Below are 22,467 nucleotides of genomic sequence, written 5' to 3'. Positions count from 1 at the left end.
AACCAAAATCTGTGAGATTCAAATACTTTATGTAATATATAAATTAATGCATTTTGTGTTGAAAACACCCCGCTCCTACAAAGTATAAAGCAGAACCATCAGTTTAACATTATGTTTTGTACATTGAAACCTACAAATATACATTATTAAAAAAAGTATACAGTAATCTAAATCTATTAACAAATCAGTTTATTTGTAAAACGCCGCGATCTCCCAAACAAACGCTGGGTGTCACTGCCATCCAACCTTCCAGCGCTGCTGTTTCAGTAAAATCAATTCTAAGAGCCCTGCCCATATTTTTCTTCTTATTCTTCAGGCATTACACAGAATTGGATCTTTCTTTTATATATAATTCTGCTTCTATACATGAGGAATACTCTGTGCTATGTATATGTTTTTAAACGAAAACCAGGGAATGTAAATCTATTTAATCCATACGACTAGCTGCGTCTGAAAAGGCTTTACACAATAAGCTAACCATGACAGAACTGGATTCGTATAAACGTGTTTTCTTACGTCTCTTTTTTATTATGTGCTTTTGGAAAAACGCGTTGGCACATCTCCGTTATTCTGTTCCAGAGGAGTCGATGCCAGGGACGATTATTGGGAACATTGTTAAGGATCTGGGACTCGACATTAAAAGTCTTCAAGGCCGCGGGTTTCGTGTCATTTCTGGATCGAAACAACAGCTGCTGCAGGTAAACCCGAGGACCGGCGTCCTGTTTGTGAATGAAATCATTGATAGAGAAGCTCTGTGTGACCGGGATAAGCCGTGCTTTATGAACATTAAGATTATTATTGAAAATCCGATAGAAGTTCATCAGGCAGCAATTGAAATTTTAGACATAAATGATAATTCTCCTGTATTTCATGACAATAATAAAAGTCTTGAAATATCAGAATCCAGTGCAGTCGGATCGCGTTTCCCATTAGAGGGGGCTGAAGATCCTGATTTTGGTGTAAACTCAATAAAATTTTATCAGCTGAGTCCAAATGATCATTTTATTCTTGAGGTAGAAGAACGCAGTAAGAAGAGTAAAATCCCAGTGTTAGTGCTACATAAAGGCCTTGACAGGGAAATTAAATCAAAATATGATTTTGTGCTGTCAGCAGTTGACGGAGGAAATCCTCCGAGATCTGGAAAAATGAACATCACTGTGATGGTTGCAGACTTTAATGATAATTCGCCTGTTTTTCTTGAACAAATATATTCTGTAACACTGGAGGAAAATGCTCCTTTAGGAACTCTTGTAGTGAAGATGAATGCTTCAGATCTCGATGAGGGCAGCAATGGTTACATCGTATACTCGTTTGGGAACTCTGTACACAATAAAATATCTGAATTGTTTCATTTGGATATTTATACTGGAGGGATAACTGTAAACGGCGTGATTGATTTTGAAGAGAAAGAATTCTATGAATTCGATGTAAAAGCCTCAGATAATGGAAATGTCCCGATGAGCTCTTTCTGCACTGTGATGATTCAAATTAAAGACATGAATGATAACGCACCCCAGATAGACATAACGTCTTTATCAAGTTCTGTATTCGAGGATGTAAAACCGGGTTCAGTAATCGGAGTAATCAGTATTACGGACCTGGATTCTGGTTTTAATTCTAAAATCTCATGCACCATATCTGAAAACATGCCCTTTGAAATAAAGCCGTCAATTCAAGAAAATCTGTACTCTTTGAAAACAAATTCGCGACTGGATCGGGAATCTGCATCTCAATATAACATAACAATAATTGCCAAAGACTTTGGTCATCCTTCTCTGTCGTCTTATAAAACTGTTTTGGTAAATGTTTTGGACGTGAATGACAATCGTCCCAAATTTTTACAAAATCCTTATGTGTTCTTTGTTGATGAAAACAACACACCAGGAGCCTCCATCTTCACAGTTGGAGCAGTTGACGAGGACACACATGAGAATGCACTCATAACTTATTATTTGTGGGAAAATGAAGCTGCGGAGAAGCAAGTTGTTCCTTTTCTTAGTATAAACTCCAACAATGGACAAGTGATTAGTTTTACAAGCTTTGACTTCGAAGAAATGAAAAGCTTTACTTTTAGTGTTGTAGCTAAAGACTCAGGAGTGCCGTCGTTAAGCAGTAACGTAACTGTAAACGTTTTCATCTTGGACCAAAACGATAATCCACCATTGGTCTTGTTTCCATTACAAGCAAATGGGACTGCAGTGGCAGAGGAGACGATTCCACGAAATGTCAAAGCGAGTTATTTAGTTTCAAGAATAAGAGCCTACGATGCTGATGTCGGATATAACGCTTTGCTTTCTTTTTATCTGGAAGAAGCCACAGATTCTTCACTTTTCATTGTTGGACGCTATACTGGAGAAATCAGAACTCTTCGTGCTATTGCCGAGTCTGATGTTACTGTTCATAAAATGGTCGTACTCGTAAAAGACAGCGGGAGCATTTCCCTTTCTGCATCAGTAACAGTAATCGTGACAACAGCTGAAAACACTGAAGCGCATGCGTTATCTGAAATTAAAAGCACCACGACACGAGAAGAGCCGGGAAATAAGACGACCTTTTATTTGATTATCGTTTTGGGTTCAGTTTCATCTTTGTTTATCATCACAATTATTGCCCTGATTGCTTTCCAATGTCACAAGACTTATCATGGTTTCATCAGTAACAAGTACTTCAATGACACAAACTACGCCGAAGTTAGCGGATCGCTTTTTCACAGCCATCATTATCAGACTGCAGAAAAACGACTGGTGTTGATTGGACCAGAAATGAACAGAGAAGGCATGGTGGACGTGGGGAGCAATTCAAATACTCTGCTCATTTCAGACAATGGAATTAAAGTGGCACAAATGGTGAGTGACCTCTGCATTTAACGTGAGTCACCAGATGATGATGTATTTTACTACGGTCTCTTTCTTATTAAAAATGTTGCAATTCATTTGGAATACTAATTGAACTAATACTTATAAATACCATAAGTGAAATAAAGTTGCCATTATATGTTATACCTTACATTAGCCATAAACATGAACCTACTACTTAATATGCTTCATACATTAATATACCTTTATATATATTTTTTTTTTTTGGATGATCACGGAGAAAGTATTTTCAGTACTTTACAACATTTTTGACTTGCTTTCAGCTTCTTTGAATAATAAATTAAGTTAATTCTCTGCAATATTATATAATGAAATTTGTTTGGTAAGAATCATGAAATATTGATTATGACTACTATATTGAGATTTCAATTCTAAGAAGGAAAGAGTGTAACATTAGTAAAAGTACATCTGTTTGGAAAAAGTAAAAGAAAATGCTTACATTTTCCAATTTGTAGCATGTTTAACAAATATCCAGTTCAGGTGTTTCTAAAGTCACATTGGATGTAGTTAAAGCTCTGAATGTAAAGAAAATTTACATACAAGATGACTTTACTTGAAGGACGAGACACAAGATATTTCAGCTTGTTCAGGTTTTCCTGATGAAATGTAATATAGGATCATTTTTCATTTTAACTCTTGCAGAACATTTACAGATCCTTTTAATCCATTCAGGGGTGCAGGTTGCACAAGCCTGTCCAGCATCAGGAAGAGCTGGAATCTGCAAGTGACAGGTTGTTAGTCCTTTGCATGGACCACTCAGGCACAAAATGACAATCATGCAGAGCCAAGCTTGAATCATTATGTAGCTTAAATGCAAATATTTTGATTGCATAGGCAATTCCATAACAAAATCCAAAGAAACATTATAAGAATGGAAAAACATGGAGAAAACAAACAGTGTAGGATTTGTACCCATGGCACTAATTTGTAAGGCAGAAGTGCTAATCACTGCATCATCTTCGGTTTGCAACTTTGTGATAGTAATGTTTATATTAATCTTTCCTTTAATAACATTTTGCATACATGAGATTGAGTGAAATTGTGTTTAGCATTGGTTCCTCACATTTCCACTAAATTATGTACAAACCTCTATACAGGCTACTACTCATGCAGTAATGGCCAGAGTTTTTACATTCTCCCTCTTATGTGAGTGAATTTTTATTTTATTTCTGAATTCAGTTTTCCTATCACATTTTTAAGATAGAAAAAATATAAATTGCAGTTTATCTCTTTATTTCTGCATGAATGTTTTGACTATTGGAATTTATCATGGAATTTGTATAGTGCAGTCATGTGGTAATGTGATATGCAGTTTCTACCACTTCTAATTAACCAATTCAGAAAGATGGTCAACTTTATTATTGATGATGAGATGTGTGAATGGTTATGGAATTTTAAAACCAGATGTTATGAGTATACAATTCCACTATTTATTGTTGACTTGGTGATTCTTCTAATATCTGTTTTTGACTGTTGGACTGTGTATGGTAATAGGGAAGCCTGTGGTTTTTGCTTTCGGTATGAATTCTAATTTTTGTGCTACAACCTGGTGTTTTGAATTCCATGGACAACTAGCCCCACAGTGGTGTTTCACAGTTCTACAGTGGTGTGCTTTCAATCTGATTTAATACATTCAATTGCTGCTTTAATTAATTCTATTCTATTTCACTATTTTGTCTTTGTACTATTCTCACCACAAATGTGTATTTTTTTATCTAAGTAAAATAATCACTCAGTGTAACAATAGTGATATTGTATGTGTCCTGTATGTTAAATGATCTCAGTAAAAGTTGCATCTCTTTATATATTGATTTACTATCACCACTTGCTTCAGATGTTGTGTTCGTGTTGATATAACTACTTGGGCACTCACAAAAGGTTAGGATACAATGCATTGCCACACCCACCACCTGACAAACCAACTCAGGATCCCAGATTAGGACCCAAGTGCAGCCATGCAATGGGTGACACCTCAGCACCACACTAGTTCAGATGGAGTGGAACAGTGTAAGGTTTTTTTATGGTGACTGGAGTGACAATTCTGCCACCAACCCCCAGGTTTTTCCCTGCAGGTTGGAGGGCCTACATGCAGGGCTGGATGCAGATTAGCATCATACCCAGGATGAAGCAATTGCAGGTTAAGGGCTTTGCTCAGGGGCCCAACAGAGTAGAGTTACTTCTGGCGTTTACGGGATTTGAACCAGCAACCTTCCGATTGCCAGTGCAAATCCCTAGTCTCAAAGCCACCACTCTGCCTCACTGTTTCTAAGATTTAGAGAATATCTTTGAAAAAGTTTCTAGTATGCTTGTTCTATCAAAAATTAGTGATGGTTGTAGATGCTTTATAATGGTTTCACATTCATTGCAAGGAAAATAATCATACATTTTCTTAAAGACTTCCAAGGAGAACAATTATGGATCATTTTACTTTAAAAATGCAACAGTCTTTGAGCTTAAAGTTGAAGGTTTCTTGATTTAAGCAGTTTATTGAAATGAATACCTGTTTTTTTTACCTTCATATAGTATGAAATTGAGCTGGAGTTGTACTAAAGATAATTGCCACCTCATGTCTGTCCCTTTGCTGTGTTTCCCTTTCTTTCAGTTTTGTTTTGTGCATTTATTTTAAGTGTTTAAAACATGTGTGCCATTCTGACAACGGTAGTGCACTGAGCTGTAGTCATTTAGCCAGGCAAAAGAATTTAAAAAACAAAAAAGGTTTAGGCTGTTGTCCAATACAATGGCCAGGCCCAGTCTTAGGTATTATGGGGCCCTAGGCGAAAGGGGGGTCCAGGGTCCCCCTGAGGGGGGCAGAGCCCCCCTGGAAGCTCTGTGAAATGCGTGAAAATTAGACCAAGGAGTCGATCCGGGGACCCCTGGACGCCTGGGCCCTAGGCGGTCGCCTACTTCGCCTATGCCTAAGGCCGGGCCTGATTGGGACAAATAATGCTGTAGTATATTTAAGTATATATGACAATTGCTCACTCGGATAATTTGTTTTGGGGGCCCCCAAGAAGGCGGGGGCCCTAAGCTATAGCTTGTGTAGCTTATACGTAAATCCTGCACTGACAATGGCGGCTGACTAAGATAGGACCTTTGTATGAGTAATTTTCTGTGGGCCTCAGTTTGTTGTTGACAGTTGTCCAAATGGAGTTTAAGATTGTTAAAGATATAAAGTAAGGTATTCAGATACTGTATATTACAAGAAGGTCCATCCAGAGTTGGTCACTGAGAAACAATTCTGTTGTGAGGAGCTTTAAGCACCAAATGGCATAAAACGTGACATATCTCAATATTGTATCACTGTGTCTTATTTGGTAAAATCTACATATGAGACGTGCCTAACAGACACCCTGTCTGTATTTTATATTTTTTTATTTTCTATTAATACGTAACTTATATTGAATTGATTGCTGAGTAAGACACATTTACATATACCACACTCCGTGCCGGTGCTAGTTTATTTTGTGCCCTAGGCCAAGCTTATTAGTGTGCCAACCGACTGTTTGGTAGCTAACCCGTATGGCTGGGCTGTCCCCCTCTTATGATCTGCGTCCTGGGCGAATACCTAATTCACCTTAATGGTAGTGCAGGCCCTGACCACACTATGGCAACCTGCAACATTTTATTTTACAGTAACTTTACTATACATGTAAGAATATTTATGTTTTATTTTTAGTATTGACACCTGGACGAAGTGCATTTGAATGTGCTAATCTAAAATTAGCTGCGCAAAATTCCCATTGCTTTCTAGTACAGTTATTTTGCACATTTTTGATTAAATGTATCTCTGTGTTTCTATTTCTTAACTCCATGTAATTGTGACAGTGTTGTTATGCTTAACAAGGGTTGATGTGTTCATTAATAGAAAATGTAAACTACCTTACTCAATGTACTGCTTACTCTTGTTTCTATGCTCTTTATTCCTGACATTGTAGAAAAAATGTGAGAAACTCTTTAGACAGTGTTCAGTGGGAATGTGTTGCGTGTTGGTCAGACATCTTGTATCCAGCAGGGGGTGTTTGCTCCCCAGGAACATCTTAAAGACAGTAGCTTTTACTAAGCCATATTATATCCTTCCCTAGTGGAACTGCAGTGATTCTAAGATAAAGAAAGAAAAAAATAACACGAAAGTAAGGATACAGTGAGCTTCTTTTAATATCGGCTGGACACTAACAAGAATATAATTTTTGAAGGAGAGCTACTGGCGAAAGCATGTAGTCGTGGGTTTCTTGCAGTCGACTCTGGCCAGCTTTGAGACACTGTGGGAGGCATGGTTCCTACATATGAGCAATATTAAGGTCTTCTGTCCATCCATCCATAAGTGAACTCCGATGTTCAGTCCAGCTGCCAAAGTTTTATACATTAGTCACAGTTTTTGTTTCTGAAACAAGCACATGCTTTTGCCTAACATGGGATTCGTTCCTTGCTAACTCAGGGAAACTCTAAATTGCAGATAGCAGCCCCTGCCTTATATTAATTATCACCAAACGGGGGGCACTTCAACAATTTTCAATAGCCTACCTGAGTTGCCTCCACTTGTCTCTTCCCATCAATAAGTATAGTAATGGCAGTAATATTTCTCCCTGTCAGCTGGGTTGAATAGTTTATATACAGTATTTCACAAAAGTAAGTACACCCCTCACATTTTTGTAAATATTTTATTATTTCATTTCATGAAGATAGAACACTTTGATACAATGTAAAGTAGTCAGTGTACAGCTTGTATAACAGTGTAAATTTGCTGTCCCCTCAGAAATACTCAACACACAGCCATTAATGTCTAAACCACTGGCAACAAAGTTGAGTACACCCCTAAGTGAAAAATGTGCAAATTGTGTCCAAGTGTCAATATTTTGTGTTGCCACCATTATTTTCCAGCACTGCCTTAACTCTCTTGGGCATGGAGTTCACTAGAGCTTCACAGGTTGCCACTGAAATCCTCTTCCACTCCTCCATGACGACATCACAGAGTTGGTGGATGTTAGAGACCTTGAGCTCCTCCACCCTCCGTTTGAGGATGCCCCACAGATGCTCAATAGGGTTTAGGTCTGGAGACATGCTTGGCCAGTCCAGCACCTTTACCCTCAGTTTCTTTAGCAAGGCAGTGGTCATCTTGGAGGTGTGTTTGGGGTCGTTATGTTGGAATACTGCCCTGCGGCCCAGTTTCCAAAGGGAGGGGATCATGCTGTGCTTCAGTATGTCACAGTACATGTTGGCATTCATGGTTCCCTCAATGAACTGTAGCTCCCCAGTGCCAGCAGCACTCATACAGCCTCAAACCACGACACTCCCACCACCATGCCTGACTGTAGGCAAGACACACTTGTCTTTGTACTCCTCACCTGTTTGCCGCCACACACGCTTGACACCATCTGAATCAAATAAGTTTATCTTGGTCTCATCAGACCACAGGACATGGTTCCAGTAATCCATGTCCTTAGTCTGCTTGTCTTCAGCAAACTGTTTGCGGGCTTTCTTGTGCATCATCTTTAGAAGAGGCTTCCTTCTGGGACAACAGCCATGCAGACCAATTTGATGCAGTGTGCGGCGGGTGTATGGTCTGAGCACTGACAGGCAGACCCCCCACCCTTTCAACCTCTGCAGCAATGCTGGCAGCACTCATACGTCGATTTTCAAAAGACCACCTCTGGATATGACGCTGAGCACGTGCACTCAACTTCTTTGGTCGACCATGGCGAGGCCTGTTCTGAGTGGAACCTGTCCTGTTAAACTGCTGTATGGTCTTGGCCACAGTGCTGCAGCTCAGTTTCAGGGTGTTGGCAATCTTCTTATAGCCTACGCCATCTTTATGTAGAGCCACAATTCTTTTTTCCAGATTCTCAGAGAGTTCTTTGCCATGAGGTGCCATGTTGAACTTCCAGTGACGAGTGTGAGAGCGATAACGCCAAATTTAACACACCTGAGACCTTGTAACACTAACGAGTCACATGACACTGGGGTGGGAAAATGGCTAAGTGGGCACAGTTTGGACATTTTTCACTTAGGGGTGTACTCACTTTTGTTGCCAGCGGTTTAGACATTAATGGCTGTGTGTTGAGTTATTTTGAGGGGACAGCAAATTTACACTGTTATACAAGCTGTACACGGACTACTTTACATTGGATCAAAGTGTCATATCTTCAGTGTTGTCTATTAAAAAGATATAATAAAATATTTACAAAAATATGAGGGGTGTATTCACTTTGTGAGATACTGTATGTTCAGCTGTATCAACTTATGGTGTTAGTTTTGAGTAAAATCATGTACGATGGGATAAACCTCACAGATCACAATGACACTCTTTAAACCTTTGGCTACATGTATAGTTAAGAATTTATGTTTACTCTGTTCACTTCACCATACTACTACTACTACTACTACTTCTAATTTGATGTTATAACAGTTACAGATTTTACAGTGTAGTTGTCAGTATCATGTTATTCCTGTCTGTTTGCTTTGTTTGCAAGCATGAGGAAGCCAGATATCGATTGTAGTTAGGTTTCTTCACATTCACTCTGAGGCTAGAGATCTGCACTGGCAATTGGAAGGTTGCTGGTTCGAATCCCGTAAATGCCAATAGGGATTCAGCTCTGTTGGGCCCTTGAGTAAGGCCCTTAACCTGCAATTGCTGAGTGCTTTGAGTAGTGAGAAAAGTGCTATATAAATGCAAAGAATTTTATTATTATTAACCACCCAATTAGTAGTTACTTCAGCAAGGACAGCAAAAGGGTCTAATTTCATCTGCCTTTGTAGCACTTTACCTCAGTTACACAAATGTTTGGCTTCCTTTAATGTATTTTTGATTGTAATTAATATTATTATTTTATATACTCTTTACTAATATTATTATTGTTTTTATTATTACTACTGTTTTAGAACAACCTTTATCTAGTTAGTGGCTATAGATGGGCTAAAACCTATCCTAACCTCATTAGGTGCAAAGCAGTATCCATCTGGAGGTGGGAATCCACTCTGTACTCACAAACACATCCACACTCATACTTGGTGAGACCTGCTGTGGATATAAACCAGAATAAAATGAGAATAACACAAGATAATATGGGGAAGACACATAAACTCAATAAAGACAGTGGCTAAGTGGAATTATAAAGCTGCTTCCTGGGGCTGTTAGAAAGCAATCTTTAACTAAGTCAAAGAGATAAATATAGATAACTGTTTAAATAAATTAACAGTCAGTGCATCCCTTCCCAATTAAATATAATTAATTTTGACTCTCACTACCAGAGTTTCTTTTTTTTTTTTTTTTGCCAAACATTTTGCAAAAGCACATAATGTTACGGGTGGCATGGTGGCACAGTGGTAGCACTGCTGCCTCACATTAAGGAGACCTGGGTTCGCTTCCCGGGTCTTCCCTGCATGGAGTTTGCATGTTCTCCACGTGTCTGTGTGGGTTTCCTCCCATAGTCCACATGCAGGTTAGGTGCATTGGCATTCCTAAATTGTCCCTAGTGTGTGTGTGTGTGTGTGTGTGTGTGTGTGCCCTGCGGTGGGCTGGTGCCCTGCCCGGGATTTGTTCTTGCCTTGCGCCCTGTGTTGGCTGGGATTGGCTCCAGCAGACCCCTGTGACCCTGTATTAGGATGTAACGAGTTGGAGAATGAATGACTGACTGACATAATGTTACTATTAAACCAATACCTAGAAGAAAAAAAAACTTCCATAACTATTCATCTGGAAGTAGAAACAAAGCCATTTATAAGACTTCCCAAAATCACAATCAGCACAATATTGTAGAGACAGAAAAAAATATTTCAGATAGTAGTAAATCTTTTCTGTTGTGTCTTCACCCACATTTTCCTGTCTTGACTTTTTTATTTTGATCTACATTCTATCTTGGTGCCTGCCCACAATGACAATTTGCATGGGAGTCAATGCTCCAAGTTATATTCATGTCTATATTATTTGTGGACTGCTTATTGCTAACTTTCTTTTTAGTTAGTTTTTACTTTCCCTTTTATTATCAGGATATTTTTGGTTTCATGTGTTTTGGGTATGACACTTTGATGCTTTTATACATGTTAACTTTTTACTACTTTTATTTTTCAATTATCTGTTATTTTAATAAGTACAATTAGAGTAAATGTACTATTATTAATCATTAAAAATCCATCCATCCATCCATTTTGCAACCCGCTGAATCCGAACACACAGTCACGGGGGTCTGCTGGAGCCTATCCCAGCCAACACAGGGCACAAGGCAGGAACCAATCCCGGGTAGGGTGCCAACCCACTGCAGGACACACACAAACACACCCACACACCAAGCACACACTAGGGCCAATTTAGAATCACCAATCCACCTAACCTGCATGTCTTTGGACTGTAGGAGGAAACCGGAGCGCCTGGAGGAAACCCACGCAGACACGGGGAGAACATGCAAACTCCACGCAGGGAGGACCCGGGAAGCTAACCCAGGTCTCCTAGGTCTCCCAAATTGCGAGGCAGCAGCGCTACGCACTGCGCCACCGTGCCGCCCTCATTAAAAATCCTGGTTCTCTAATGAAGGCTGAGGTATTACGGAGCTGTGGTAATATTTGGAGCTAGTGTTTATTTTTTTTTTTATGATTATCCCAACTTTTTAGATTTTGTTATATCATAGGATGTGCAATTTCCAGTAATGTCTGTGCCAAATGACCTTCTACAATGGCAAGGTGTGCAATTTTTCATGTAATTACAAAGAACTATAGAATAAACCTCCACAGTCAAACTACCTTTAGGAAAAGTTTAGCAGAAACAAACTTTGTCAGCAGCAATGTGGAAGCCGCTGTTATTGAGTGTCTTACTTCAGCCTGGGCCGGTGCAATGCTAAGGATGAGCAGCCTTGTCACTGTAGTATGTCAGTCCAACCTCTTCTCGTTTACAAATATGAATGCAATTCTAACTCCAAGAGGGAGCATCCACCCATGACTACTTGTGGGTAAAAACAATTTGGAGGAATACTTTTTTTTGGCTGACAGTGCATTTCTTCATGGTTAGCAAAGTGGTTGGTTTAAATCAACTAAACAGCCATTTCTTTCTCTGGATGTGTACCGCTTTGTCTATCACATTTCCATCACCATAACCATTTGTGAAAGATCCTAGGTACTCACTTATATCTGTTAAGCAGCTAAATGTTCCTCATTCACATTAATTATATTTAGGTTGAAATTGATTGCCCTGAACCCCTGGAGCTGATAGCTTGCTGTAAGTTATTTAGTGACCCTGAAACTGCCCTGGTAAGCGTGAGTGCATGCAAGAGATCTGTCCTCTGATGAATTGATGCCATTTCTACAGGTTGTCCTTGCTTAGCTGGGATAGCCATTGAACTTGAATTTAGTGGGATGGAAATACATGCATGGTAGACCAATAGTTTAAAATATCGGCATTTCATTCTTTAATAATACAGTTTTATATGTTTAAAAATGTAAACAATAGAAAGTAAATAAGTAAATTTAAATAGAAGGAAGTTATGCAAATGTTTACTGCAGAAAATTAACTTTTTTTTTTTTTTGCTTAATGAAAGAATATGCAAAATTGGTCTAATAATATATCCATAAGTAAAGTAAGCAAATGCTTAATGGCTGTTATCTGGTTTACAATTTTTTAAATAATTTCATGTCATTTTCATAACACTGTTACCTGAATATGTTCATAAGTAATAACGGTAAACTACTAAATCAAAGAACATTTACATATATAGATAAACAACAAAGAGGAAATAGGCATCAAACATAAATATGACCAAGTCATGGCAACATAAAGTCCTGTTAATGTAAGAGTTTAGATATTACAAGTTGACAACACAAGAAAGGAAAATAAAATTCTCCAGTTGTGCATTAAAAATTTGCTGAGTAGATATGATTCAGAAAATGAAACATTTGCAATTAGTTGAATAAACTACAACTTTCTTTTAAGTAACCAAACAATAGTTAGCTTTAAAATATGAAGTTCAGAGCCCAGTCTGGGAGCTCCCTGTGTAAAGCATGGGTACTAAACTCCAACTCTGGATGGACACAGTGATTGTAGTTTTTCATTCTAATCATTTTCTTAATTAGTGACCAGTTTTTGCTGTTTGTTAAGTTGTTGTATAACTCAAACCCCATTTCCATTTTTCATTAATTAGCAGAAAAACAATAAAGAGATAAGACCAGCTAGTCCGAGTCCATCATACAATACCTGAAAACCAAAGAAAGTTAAAGGATTCCAGAATGCTGATCTGATCATGTCCACAAAACATTTTGATGGTGTGCTTACAAAAAAGAAAATCAATGGATATGGTAATGTCTGCTGTGGCAGAATGAAAGGGACAACAAACCATGGAATTATACAGTCATATGGAAAAGTCTGGGAACCCCTCTTAATTCTTTGATTTTTGTTTATCATTGGCTGAGCTTTCAAACAACTTCCTTTTAATATCTGACATGCCTTATGGAAACAGTATTTCAGCATTGACATTAAGTTTATTGGACTAACAGAAAATATGCAATATGCATCATAACAAAATTAGACAGGTGCATAAATTTGGGCACCCTAACAAAGATATGACATCAATACTTAGTTGAGCCTCCTTTTCAAATCTAACAGCCTCTAGACGCCTCCTATAGCCTTTGATGAGTGTCTGGATTCTGGATGGAGGTATTTCTGACCATTCTTCCATACAAAATCTCTCCAGTTCAGTTAAATTTGATGGCTGCCGAGCATGGACAGCCTGCTTCAAATCATCCCATAGATTTTCGATGATATTCAAATCAGGGAACTGCAACGGCCATTCCAGAACATTGTACTTCTCCCTCTGCATGAATGCCTTTGTAGATTTCGAACTGTGTTTTGGGTCATTGTCTTGTTGGAATATCCAACCCCTGCGTAACTTCAACTTTGTGACTGATGCTTGAACATTATTCTGAAGAATTTGCTGATATTGGGTTGAATTCCTCCGATACTCTACTTTAACAAGGGCCCCAGTCCCTGAACTAGCCACACAGCCCCACAGCATGATGGAACCTCCACCAAATTTGACAGTAGATAGCAGGTGTTTTTCTTGGAATGCGGTGTTCTTCTTCCGCCATGAAAAGTGCTTTTTGTTATGACCAAATAATTCAATTGTTGTCTCATCAGTCCAAAGCACTTTGTTCCAAAATGAATCTGGCTTGTCTAAATGAACATTTGCATACAACAAGCAACTCTGTGGCGTGAGTGCAGAAAGGGCTTCTTTCTCATCACCCTGCCATACAGATGTTCTTTGTGAAAATTGCATTGAATAGTAGAACAATGTACAGATACACCATCTGCAGCAAGATGTTCTTGCAGGTCTTTGGAGGTGATCTGTGGGTTGTCTGTAACCATTCTCACAATCCTGCTCATATGGCACTCCTGTATTTTTCTTGGCCTGCCAGACCTGCTGGGTTTAACAGTAACTGTGCCTGTGGCCTTCCATTTCCTGATTACATTCCTTAAAGTTGAAACTGACAGTTTACACCTCTGAGATAGCTTTTTGTAGCCTTCCTCTAAACCAGGAGACTCAACAATCTTTGTTTTCAGATCTTTTGAGAGTTGCTTTGATGATCCCATGCTGTCGCTCTTCAGAGGAGAGTCAAAGGGAAGCACAACTTGCAATTGACCACCTTAAATACCTTTATATCTCATGATTGGACACACCTGTCTATGAAGTTCAAGGCTTAATGAGCTAATCCAACTCATTTGTGTTGCCAGTAATCAGCGTTGAGCAGTGACGTGCATTCAAATCATCAAAATTACAAGGGTATCCAAATTTTTGCACAGCCAGTTTTTCACATTTGATTTAATTTCCTACAACTAAATACTGCTTCACTAAAAATCTTTGTTCAGAAAACACCCCAGTACTCAGATGTTCCTAGGAAATGAAAGACATACCACTGTTATATTTTTTGTTAAAAGTAAATTATTATGCAGGCTGAGAGGGGTTCCCAAACTTTTTCATATGACTGTATAACAGGTTTAATTAACAATAGGAGTCAGCTTCTAATTAAGAAACAGGCTGAAGTGAAATTAGTTAGAGTTTGAGGTCCTGGCTTTCTTGTTATCTATTGGCTCACTTCATATCTCAGTTTTGTTTGTCTGACATTTAAGTAAAAAAAGAAGTAATTAATACAATCACATCTTAAATAACAAGCAATTAAAATGAACTGAGAAAGAAGTCAATTGACAGAAGAAATTGGACACTGATTGTAAACCTGCAGCTACTTCAGCCCTCAAGGATAAGAACTGGAGACCCCTGGTTTAGAGTATGTGTGTCTTCAAAGAGTCAACAAGACTCTGACAAGCAGTGTGACATGGGGGCTTTGGTTTTCAAATACTGCAGTAGTTGGTTTAAATCCCACCACTGTCATTGTGTGACGATAAGTAACAGAAAACAGAGAGGTGAAGTCAAAGAGGAAAGAAAACCAAAAGAAACATGATGTTATTTCAAATGTTATAAGTCACCATGGATAAAAGTACATGCTAAAAAACAAACAAAAAATAATAATAATAATAATAATAATAAATGTATGCATGTGCTCCTGTTTTCTTTTTTATTTTCTTTTAAAATGTATTAATTTACAAATCTGGCTTGACATCATATTAGTTACTTTCTATTTGTGCTCAAGACTACCTTAACAGTGACATCTGACCCAAATGGGGATGACTCCAATCCTTGAACCAGTGCTTCTTGGACAGATTTATTCCATCCACAAAAAAATAACTAGATTTAATGGTTTAGATAACGAAATGGTAGGTACAGATTAAATTTAATGTTATTATTGACAATATAAAAATGAGTTTTCACCTTTAAATAACCATAGTCATTCCAGATTGCTGCATACATTTTCTTATAGCACATCTCCTGCTCAACCATGTCTGAGCAGAGTTCTTTAGTCATACTGAGGGAAAAGTTCACAAACATGAGATGCTGGCTACCTGAATATATAAGATGTGTCAGCAAAAGTAAAAAAAACCAAAAAGTTTTGATGCAGAATTAACATGAAGAATTTACTTAAATTAACAAATTAATCAGAAGCTAGATTTGATGTGAAGAGTCTCCAATTATTAACTGCAGAGAGTCTCTGTTGTAATTTTTAAAGAAATACATTGCAGTTTTAAACTCTCTACTGCAAATGTAGCAACATTATATATACAAATATGTATAAATAATGTGTAATATATAAAAATCCAAGTTAATTCACAGGAGTCGGTGCAGTTTTTTAAAACAAACACAAGGTGTCACTGCCTTCCAACCTTCCACCAGTGCCGTTAGAGAAGAATCATTACTGTGAAGCCCTCCCTCCACTCAAAATTCCTTTTTTCTGTTGCAGAGAGGATTGCCTGGTTTTGTTTCTGCGTGCCATTTGGTCGTAAAGGGAGTATTTTGTTTTTGCACAACTTTAAATTGAATAACTGGAATACAGGAGTGTTAATTCGAGAGGATAATCTACGTGAGAAAAGGCGTGTTTTATAATAAATTAACGATGAAGGGACTGCGAGGCCATATCAGGATTGTTCTGTTTTCCACATTCCTTCTTTGCTTCTGGAAAAATGCGTTCGCGCACTTGCGTTATTCTGTTCTTGAGGAGTCCATTCCCGGGACAATCATCGGAAACGTTATTAAGGATTTGGGTCTCGATATTAAAAATCTTCACGGCCGTGGATTACGTGTGATTTCAGGATCAAAACAGCAGCTGCTGCAGGTAAATCACAAGACCGGAGGTCTATTTGTAAATGAAATCATTGACAGAGAAGCGCTGTGTGACAAAGACAAGGCTTGTTTACTTAGCATAAAGATTGCTATTGAAAATCCTCTAGAAGTACATCAAGTAGAAGTTGAAATTATAGATATAAACGATAACTCTCCTGCCTTCCAGGAAAAGAAAAAAAAACTAGACATTTCAGAATCAACTCCCGCTGGGTCGCGTTTCACGTTACAGGGGGCCTACGACCCTGATAGCGGCGTGAATTCTTTAAAATTATATCGACTAAATCCAAACGATTATTTTAATCTTGAGATCGAAGAACGTAGCAAGAAGAACAAAATTCCAGTGTTAGTGTTGCAAAAACCTTTTGACAGAGAAGAGAAAGAAAGGCATGATTTCTTGCTCACAGCCTATGATGGGGGAGATCCACCCAGATCTGGGGATCTAAATATTACTGTCAACGTCGGTGACATTAACGACAACGTACCTGTGTTTGACAAACAGATTTATTCCGTAACATTGGAGGAAAATGTAGCAGTGGGCACCCTTGTTCTCAAGGTAGACGCCTCGGATTTAGACGAAGGCAGCAATGGTGACATCATTTATTCATTTGAAAATTCAATTCCAGATGAAGTATCTGAAATGTTCCAACTTGATATGCATACCGGACATATTACAGTTAATGGAGCGATTGATTTTGAGGAGAAAGAACTCTATGAGCTTGACGTGAAAGCTACAGACAGGGGACAATTGCCAATGAGCAGTATCTGTACTGTATTAATAAAAATTATAGACAAGAATGACAACGCGCCCCTAATAGAAGTGACATCCTTTTCGAGCAACATTTTCGAAGACGCAAAGCCAGGTACAGTAGTCGGACTAATCAGCATTACTGACCTTGATTCTGGCGCTAATTCCAAAATAACATGTAAATCTTCCGATCCTATGCCTTTTGAATTGAAGCCATCGCATCAGCAAAATTTATATTCTTTAATAACTAATTCACGACTGGACCGAGAGTCTGAATCCCAGTATAACATAACGATAACTGCGAAAGACTTTGGACAGCCTTCCCTGACATCTTACAAAACAGTTCTAGTTAACGTGTTGGACGTGAATGACAACTCTCCTAAATTTTTACAAGACCCTTACGTTTTTTATATCGAGGAAAATAACACTCCTGGAACTTCAATACTGGCAGTAAGTGCAGTGGATGCCGACACGAATGAAAACGCCCTCATCACGTATGCTTTAGATAAAAATGAAGCTGTGGAGAAGCCCGTGGTGCCTTTTCTCAGTATTAATTCTGACAATGGACAAGTAATTTGTTTTACATCCTTTGACTTTGAAGAGTTGAAAAGCTTTACCTTCAGTGTTGTAGCCAAAGATTCCGGAGTCCCACCGCTCAGCACTACCATAACTGTCACTGTCTTTATTTTGGATCAAAATGACAATCCGCCAATAATCGTGTTTCCTTTTACAACGAATGGAACTGCAGTTGTGGAAGAGACGGTCCCTAGAAATGTAAAAGCGGGATATTTGGTGACAAGAATCAGAGCCTATGATGCCGATGTGGGATATAACGCTTGGCTTTCGTTTTCTCTGGAGGAGGCCACTGACAGGTCTCTGTTTAGTGTTGGGCGCTATACAGGGGAAGTTAGAACTCTTCGTGCTTTTACGGAGTCCGATGTCACTGTCCAAAAAATTATCATATTGGTTAAAGACAGCGGGAGTGTTTCATTTTCTGCATCTGCTACAGTTATTGTGACAGGAGCTGAAAACACAGAAGCGCATGTTTTTTCTGAAATTAAAAGCAGCTCCACAGAAGAAAAACAAGACAATAAAATGACATTTTATTTGATTATCGTTTTGGGTTCGGTATCATTTTTATTCATAGTCAGTATCGTTACCCTTATTGGCTTCCAGTGTCACAAGGCACAGCACAGTTTAATAAGTGACAAGTATTTAGATGGCGCCAACTACGCAGAAGTTAGTGGATCTCTTTTTCATTACCAGACAGGAGACAAACAGCTGGTGTTTATTGGACCAGGAATGAACAGGGACAGCATGGTGGAGGTGGGCAGCAATACAAATACTCTTCTCGTGTCCGACAGTGGAATTAAAATTGCCCAAGTGGTGAGTAATATTCATGTTAAGAACGTTTGTGAAATGGCTGCTTTTTTATCCACTGGCTGCTTTATGTCTTCCATTTACTGGCTGTTATAGTTTTTCTTTATTTTTATTTTTTTTCACTTAGTTTTGGATTTTTCCATTAGTTGCGAAAATGAAACATCATCATTCTTTTTTTTTTTTTTTTTTTTTTGGTTAACTTGCCTCCTTGGTTATTTAAACCGATTTGCAATATGTAAGACAGGTGTCAATGAGGATTAAGATCATATCAATTATGAGCAAATATGTGTGTCATTTTATGAAAAGAAACCATATTAATCTAAATAATTTCCCTTTTTGTGAAAAGGTTTTATGATGAAATTGAATGTAATTCCACTAATTAACATGATCAGAAAAAGTTGTAATAGTTTTTGGGGTAAGTGCTTTTGATGTGTTATCTTTTACATTAATTTTGCATAACAATTTGGGCCATGATTTGCTTTTGATTGTTGCTTTAACATGAAGTGCTCAGCAACTTAATTGTGTGTGATTAACTGCTAAATGAACACAGAATTGTCAAAAACAAAATGCCTTAGCTCACCAATGACAAACCTTTCCTATACTGTTTATATATGTTATTTCTTGATCTGCATCCCTTTACAGTATGTGTGTACTTTCTTTCTTTCTTTCTTTCTTTCTTTCTTTCTTTCTTTCTTTCTTTCTTTCTTTCTTTCAAGTCATCAAGTTATTTTAGCCGGTAACCTTATGAGCATGAGTCTTAAATAATGTTCTCTGTATTCTGCTTCTTTCCAGTTCGGGTTTGTTGAGTATTTTCTCTATGTTAAGAGATTATTAAGCATTCTGCAGTTACCGAATATATACACCAGGTGAAACAAATTTATCCCTCTGACTAAACTTTCAGTAACTAAACTAAACTCAGGGTGAGTGGGAACTGAAATTGAGGTCATTCTGCAGCCTACTGCTGATCATTGGATCTGTGGGTAAAATGACCGGAGAGGGATTAGGTGACAGCACCAACCCTCAGCAAGAAATGATTTTACTGGTCAACAGACTTTAAAATTGTTTCCCCAATGTATGTGTGACTCTCTTTATATGTATATAATATGTATTCTTGTCCTATTTTTTTCCAACAAAATGTATATATCCTATTTGATGGGGTTTCCTGGACAATCCCAGTTATTATTCACAAAGTTAGTAAAGTAATGAAAAAAGATTAAGAAAAATATAAAAATATTACCCAATTGTGGCAATGTTTTTAGGCTCTTCTGATATTGCTTCTGTGTGCTGATATGTCTCCAGCAGTGACATTTCCTAATCTAATCCCTGACTCCTGGCCATCATTGTGTTTATATGTGCAGCTGTGTAGTTTTGTCTAATAGGAATTTAGATAAGCATACATTGTGAATAAAAATAATCCGGCAACCTGGTTTTTATGATTAATTCACTGCATATCAGACATGTAACTGTCATACATAATTTTTAATATAAAGTAATCCACATTTATTTAAAATTATAGCAAACACTATGAGAAAACTTATTTAATAGATTAATCTTATGCCAGCAAAACCTCATTGTGAATTTGTGTAGGTCTGTCTATTTTTCTCACAGTTTCTTAGACTTAGAGCTGACTTTCAAGCTCAATGGTAAGTGGGTAACAAATACAGCAGGTTCCAAACAAAACGGCAGAAAGTCTTGTAAATTACAATTATTATAACATTATATCTCTGCCCAGTGCGAAGACCAGATATTCATGAATCTGTTGATATGTTAGCTATTTTGTTTTACTCACAGAACCTCTTGACAGAAAGCAGTTTGCTTTATATTGTCTTGGGCACAGTTTGGCCAGAACTTCACAAACAGCTTCCCCGCTTGACTTTTTTGGATCTGCATTCTAGCTTGGTTACTACCTTTTATGACTATTTGCAAAGTAGCATTACTTTAGGCTATGTTTGTGTCTTTATCCTTTGCGCAATACTCTTTTTTTAGTAAGTGTTTAATTTCTCTCTTAGTGTAAGGCTATTTGTAGTTTTGAATGTTTTTAGTATTACACTTGTAGGCCTATTTTTCTACACATCCACTCTTAATTGCTTTCATTTTCAATTATCTCTTTCTTTGATATACAATTAATTAAAATATAATTAGAATAAACATGATTATAATAACAAATGAAGAATCACAGTACTCTTTTTAAAGTTGAAGTATTTCAAAGCTGTGGTGATGTGGAAAACGTGTGTATTGGATGAAATAATGCCAACTTTTTTCTTTTTTAAAATTTAATTTAAAAAATGGAAAAAACAGCCAAAAAAAGAGGCAGAGTGAAGAGGTGCAATGGTTAGGGTTCCTATCGTACAACTCTGAGGCACTAGGCACAATTTCCAGCTCAGTCATTTTCAGTTTACAAATTCCCTTATCTCTTCATGGATTTTTTCTATTGCATGCTCCACTTTTTCTTGTTCTTGTTAAAGACAAGTTTGTAACAATTCCATTCCGGACCAAGAGACACACCATTATAGCTATCTCACATGTGGCCCTTTTTATTACTAGAATATCCCATCCCCTTGTGCAAGTTTCACAGATTTTCCAAAATCAAAAATAAGTTAAAACATGGATTATAATAGTTAAACACATATATAAAAAAAGACTTACTAAGATTTGTACATTTTTTTTAACCCATATAGAAAGAAGGCCTATAACAAAGTCTGGTTCCCACCTCATTGTTTTCAGTCTTCTTGTATCTTCCCAGGCAATAAACACACCAGTTTATCATGAGGCATGTCTCAACACCATCTTGAGTCATGTTATTGTCCCTGTATCCCATTAGAGGAAGTGTTCATTATTTATTTTCCATCCTTAAGTCCAGACCTGTGAATGATATTCCACAAACCCAGTGATATTAGTAGTCAGTTTCTCGTCTTTTTGCAAACAATACATTTCCTAAAGGCCAACAGAGTGTTGATAGGTCAAAATTAGCAAATCACTTCATGCATCTCAATTCCTTCTCCAAACTGTTACCATAACTGGTGGTGAAACAGCCAAACTCCTCAATTACATTTTTAAGCAGCTAAATGCTCTTCATTCACATTAATTATAGCCCAGGTGAAATTGATTTCCCTGCATTTGGTAGTTTGCTCTAAGTTATTCCTCTGGGGTCTGTCTTTGGACCATTGCTTATTCTGATTTATGTTAATGATATTTATTCAAGTATAGTCAGCAAAGTTGTGAAATTTGCAGATGATAATAAAATTGGCGCAATGGCAGACACTGTGGAGGCAGCAAAAACAAATTGGGAAGACTTAAACAAGCTAAAGAACTGGATGAACATTTTGAAAATGCAGTTTAATGTAGAAAAGTGCAAAGTGCTACATGTAGGCAAAAAGAACATCAGTGATAAACACAAGATTGAAGACATTGTCCTAAAGCAAGCAACCTCTGAAAAGGATTTAGGAATTTATGTTGACGCAACATTTTCATTATCTACGCAATATGTACAAGTAATTAAATAGGCAAATAAAATGTTAGATTATATACTTAGTCTGCAGAGTATACATCAAGGGACACAATGCTCAGTCTATATAATATGCACTAGTAAGACTTCATCTGGAGTACTTGCTTGTGCAGTTCTGGTCAACACAGTACAAGAAAGACATGAGAGCAACCAAGTGCATCACAGGACTTAAGCACATGTTTTACATTGACGGACTCCGATAACTAAACCTGCTTAGTTTGGAGAAGAGACGATTGTATGAAGCTGCAATCCAGA

At 37.7% G+C, this 22,467-nt stretch overlaps 1 protein-coding gene across 44 annotated transcripts in view; it reads left to right on the top strand.

The window, feature by feature from the left end:
- The window catches only part of LOC114660357 (protocadherin alpha-C2-like), a 480,950-nt gene that overhangs the window by 354,510 nt on the left and 103,973 nt on the right, over positions 1-22,467 (top strand). For 22 of the 44 annotated variants that reach the window (XM_051934046.1, XM_051934044.1, XM_051934040.1 and 19 more), the window contains one exon: positions 18,594-18,713. The exons of the other annotated variants lie outside the window; for them this stretch is intronic. In XM_051934046.1, the coding sequence (XP_051790006.1) occupies positions 18,594-18,713 (120 nt within the window). The remainder of the gene's footprint in view (positions 1-18,593; positions 18,714-22,467) is intronic. 44 annotated transcript variants of the gene reach the window in all.

This window comes from Erpetoichthys calabaricus, chromosome 11 (assembly GCF_900747795.2).
Source record: "Erpetoichthys calabaricus chromosome 11, fErpCal1.3, whole genome shotgun sequence".
NCBI classification, from domain to species: domain Eukaryota; kingdom Metazoa; phylum Chordata; class Cladistia; order Polypteriformes; family Polypteridae; genus Erpetoichthys; species Erpetoichthys calabaricus.
Note: the sequence above shows the minus strand (reverse complement) of the source record. Positions and strands in the feature narration are given on the sequence as shown.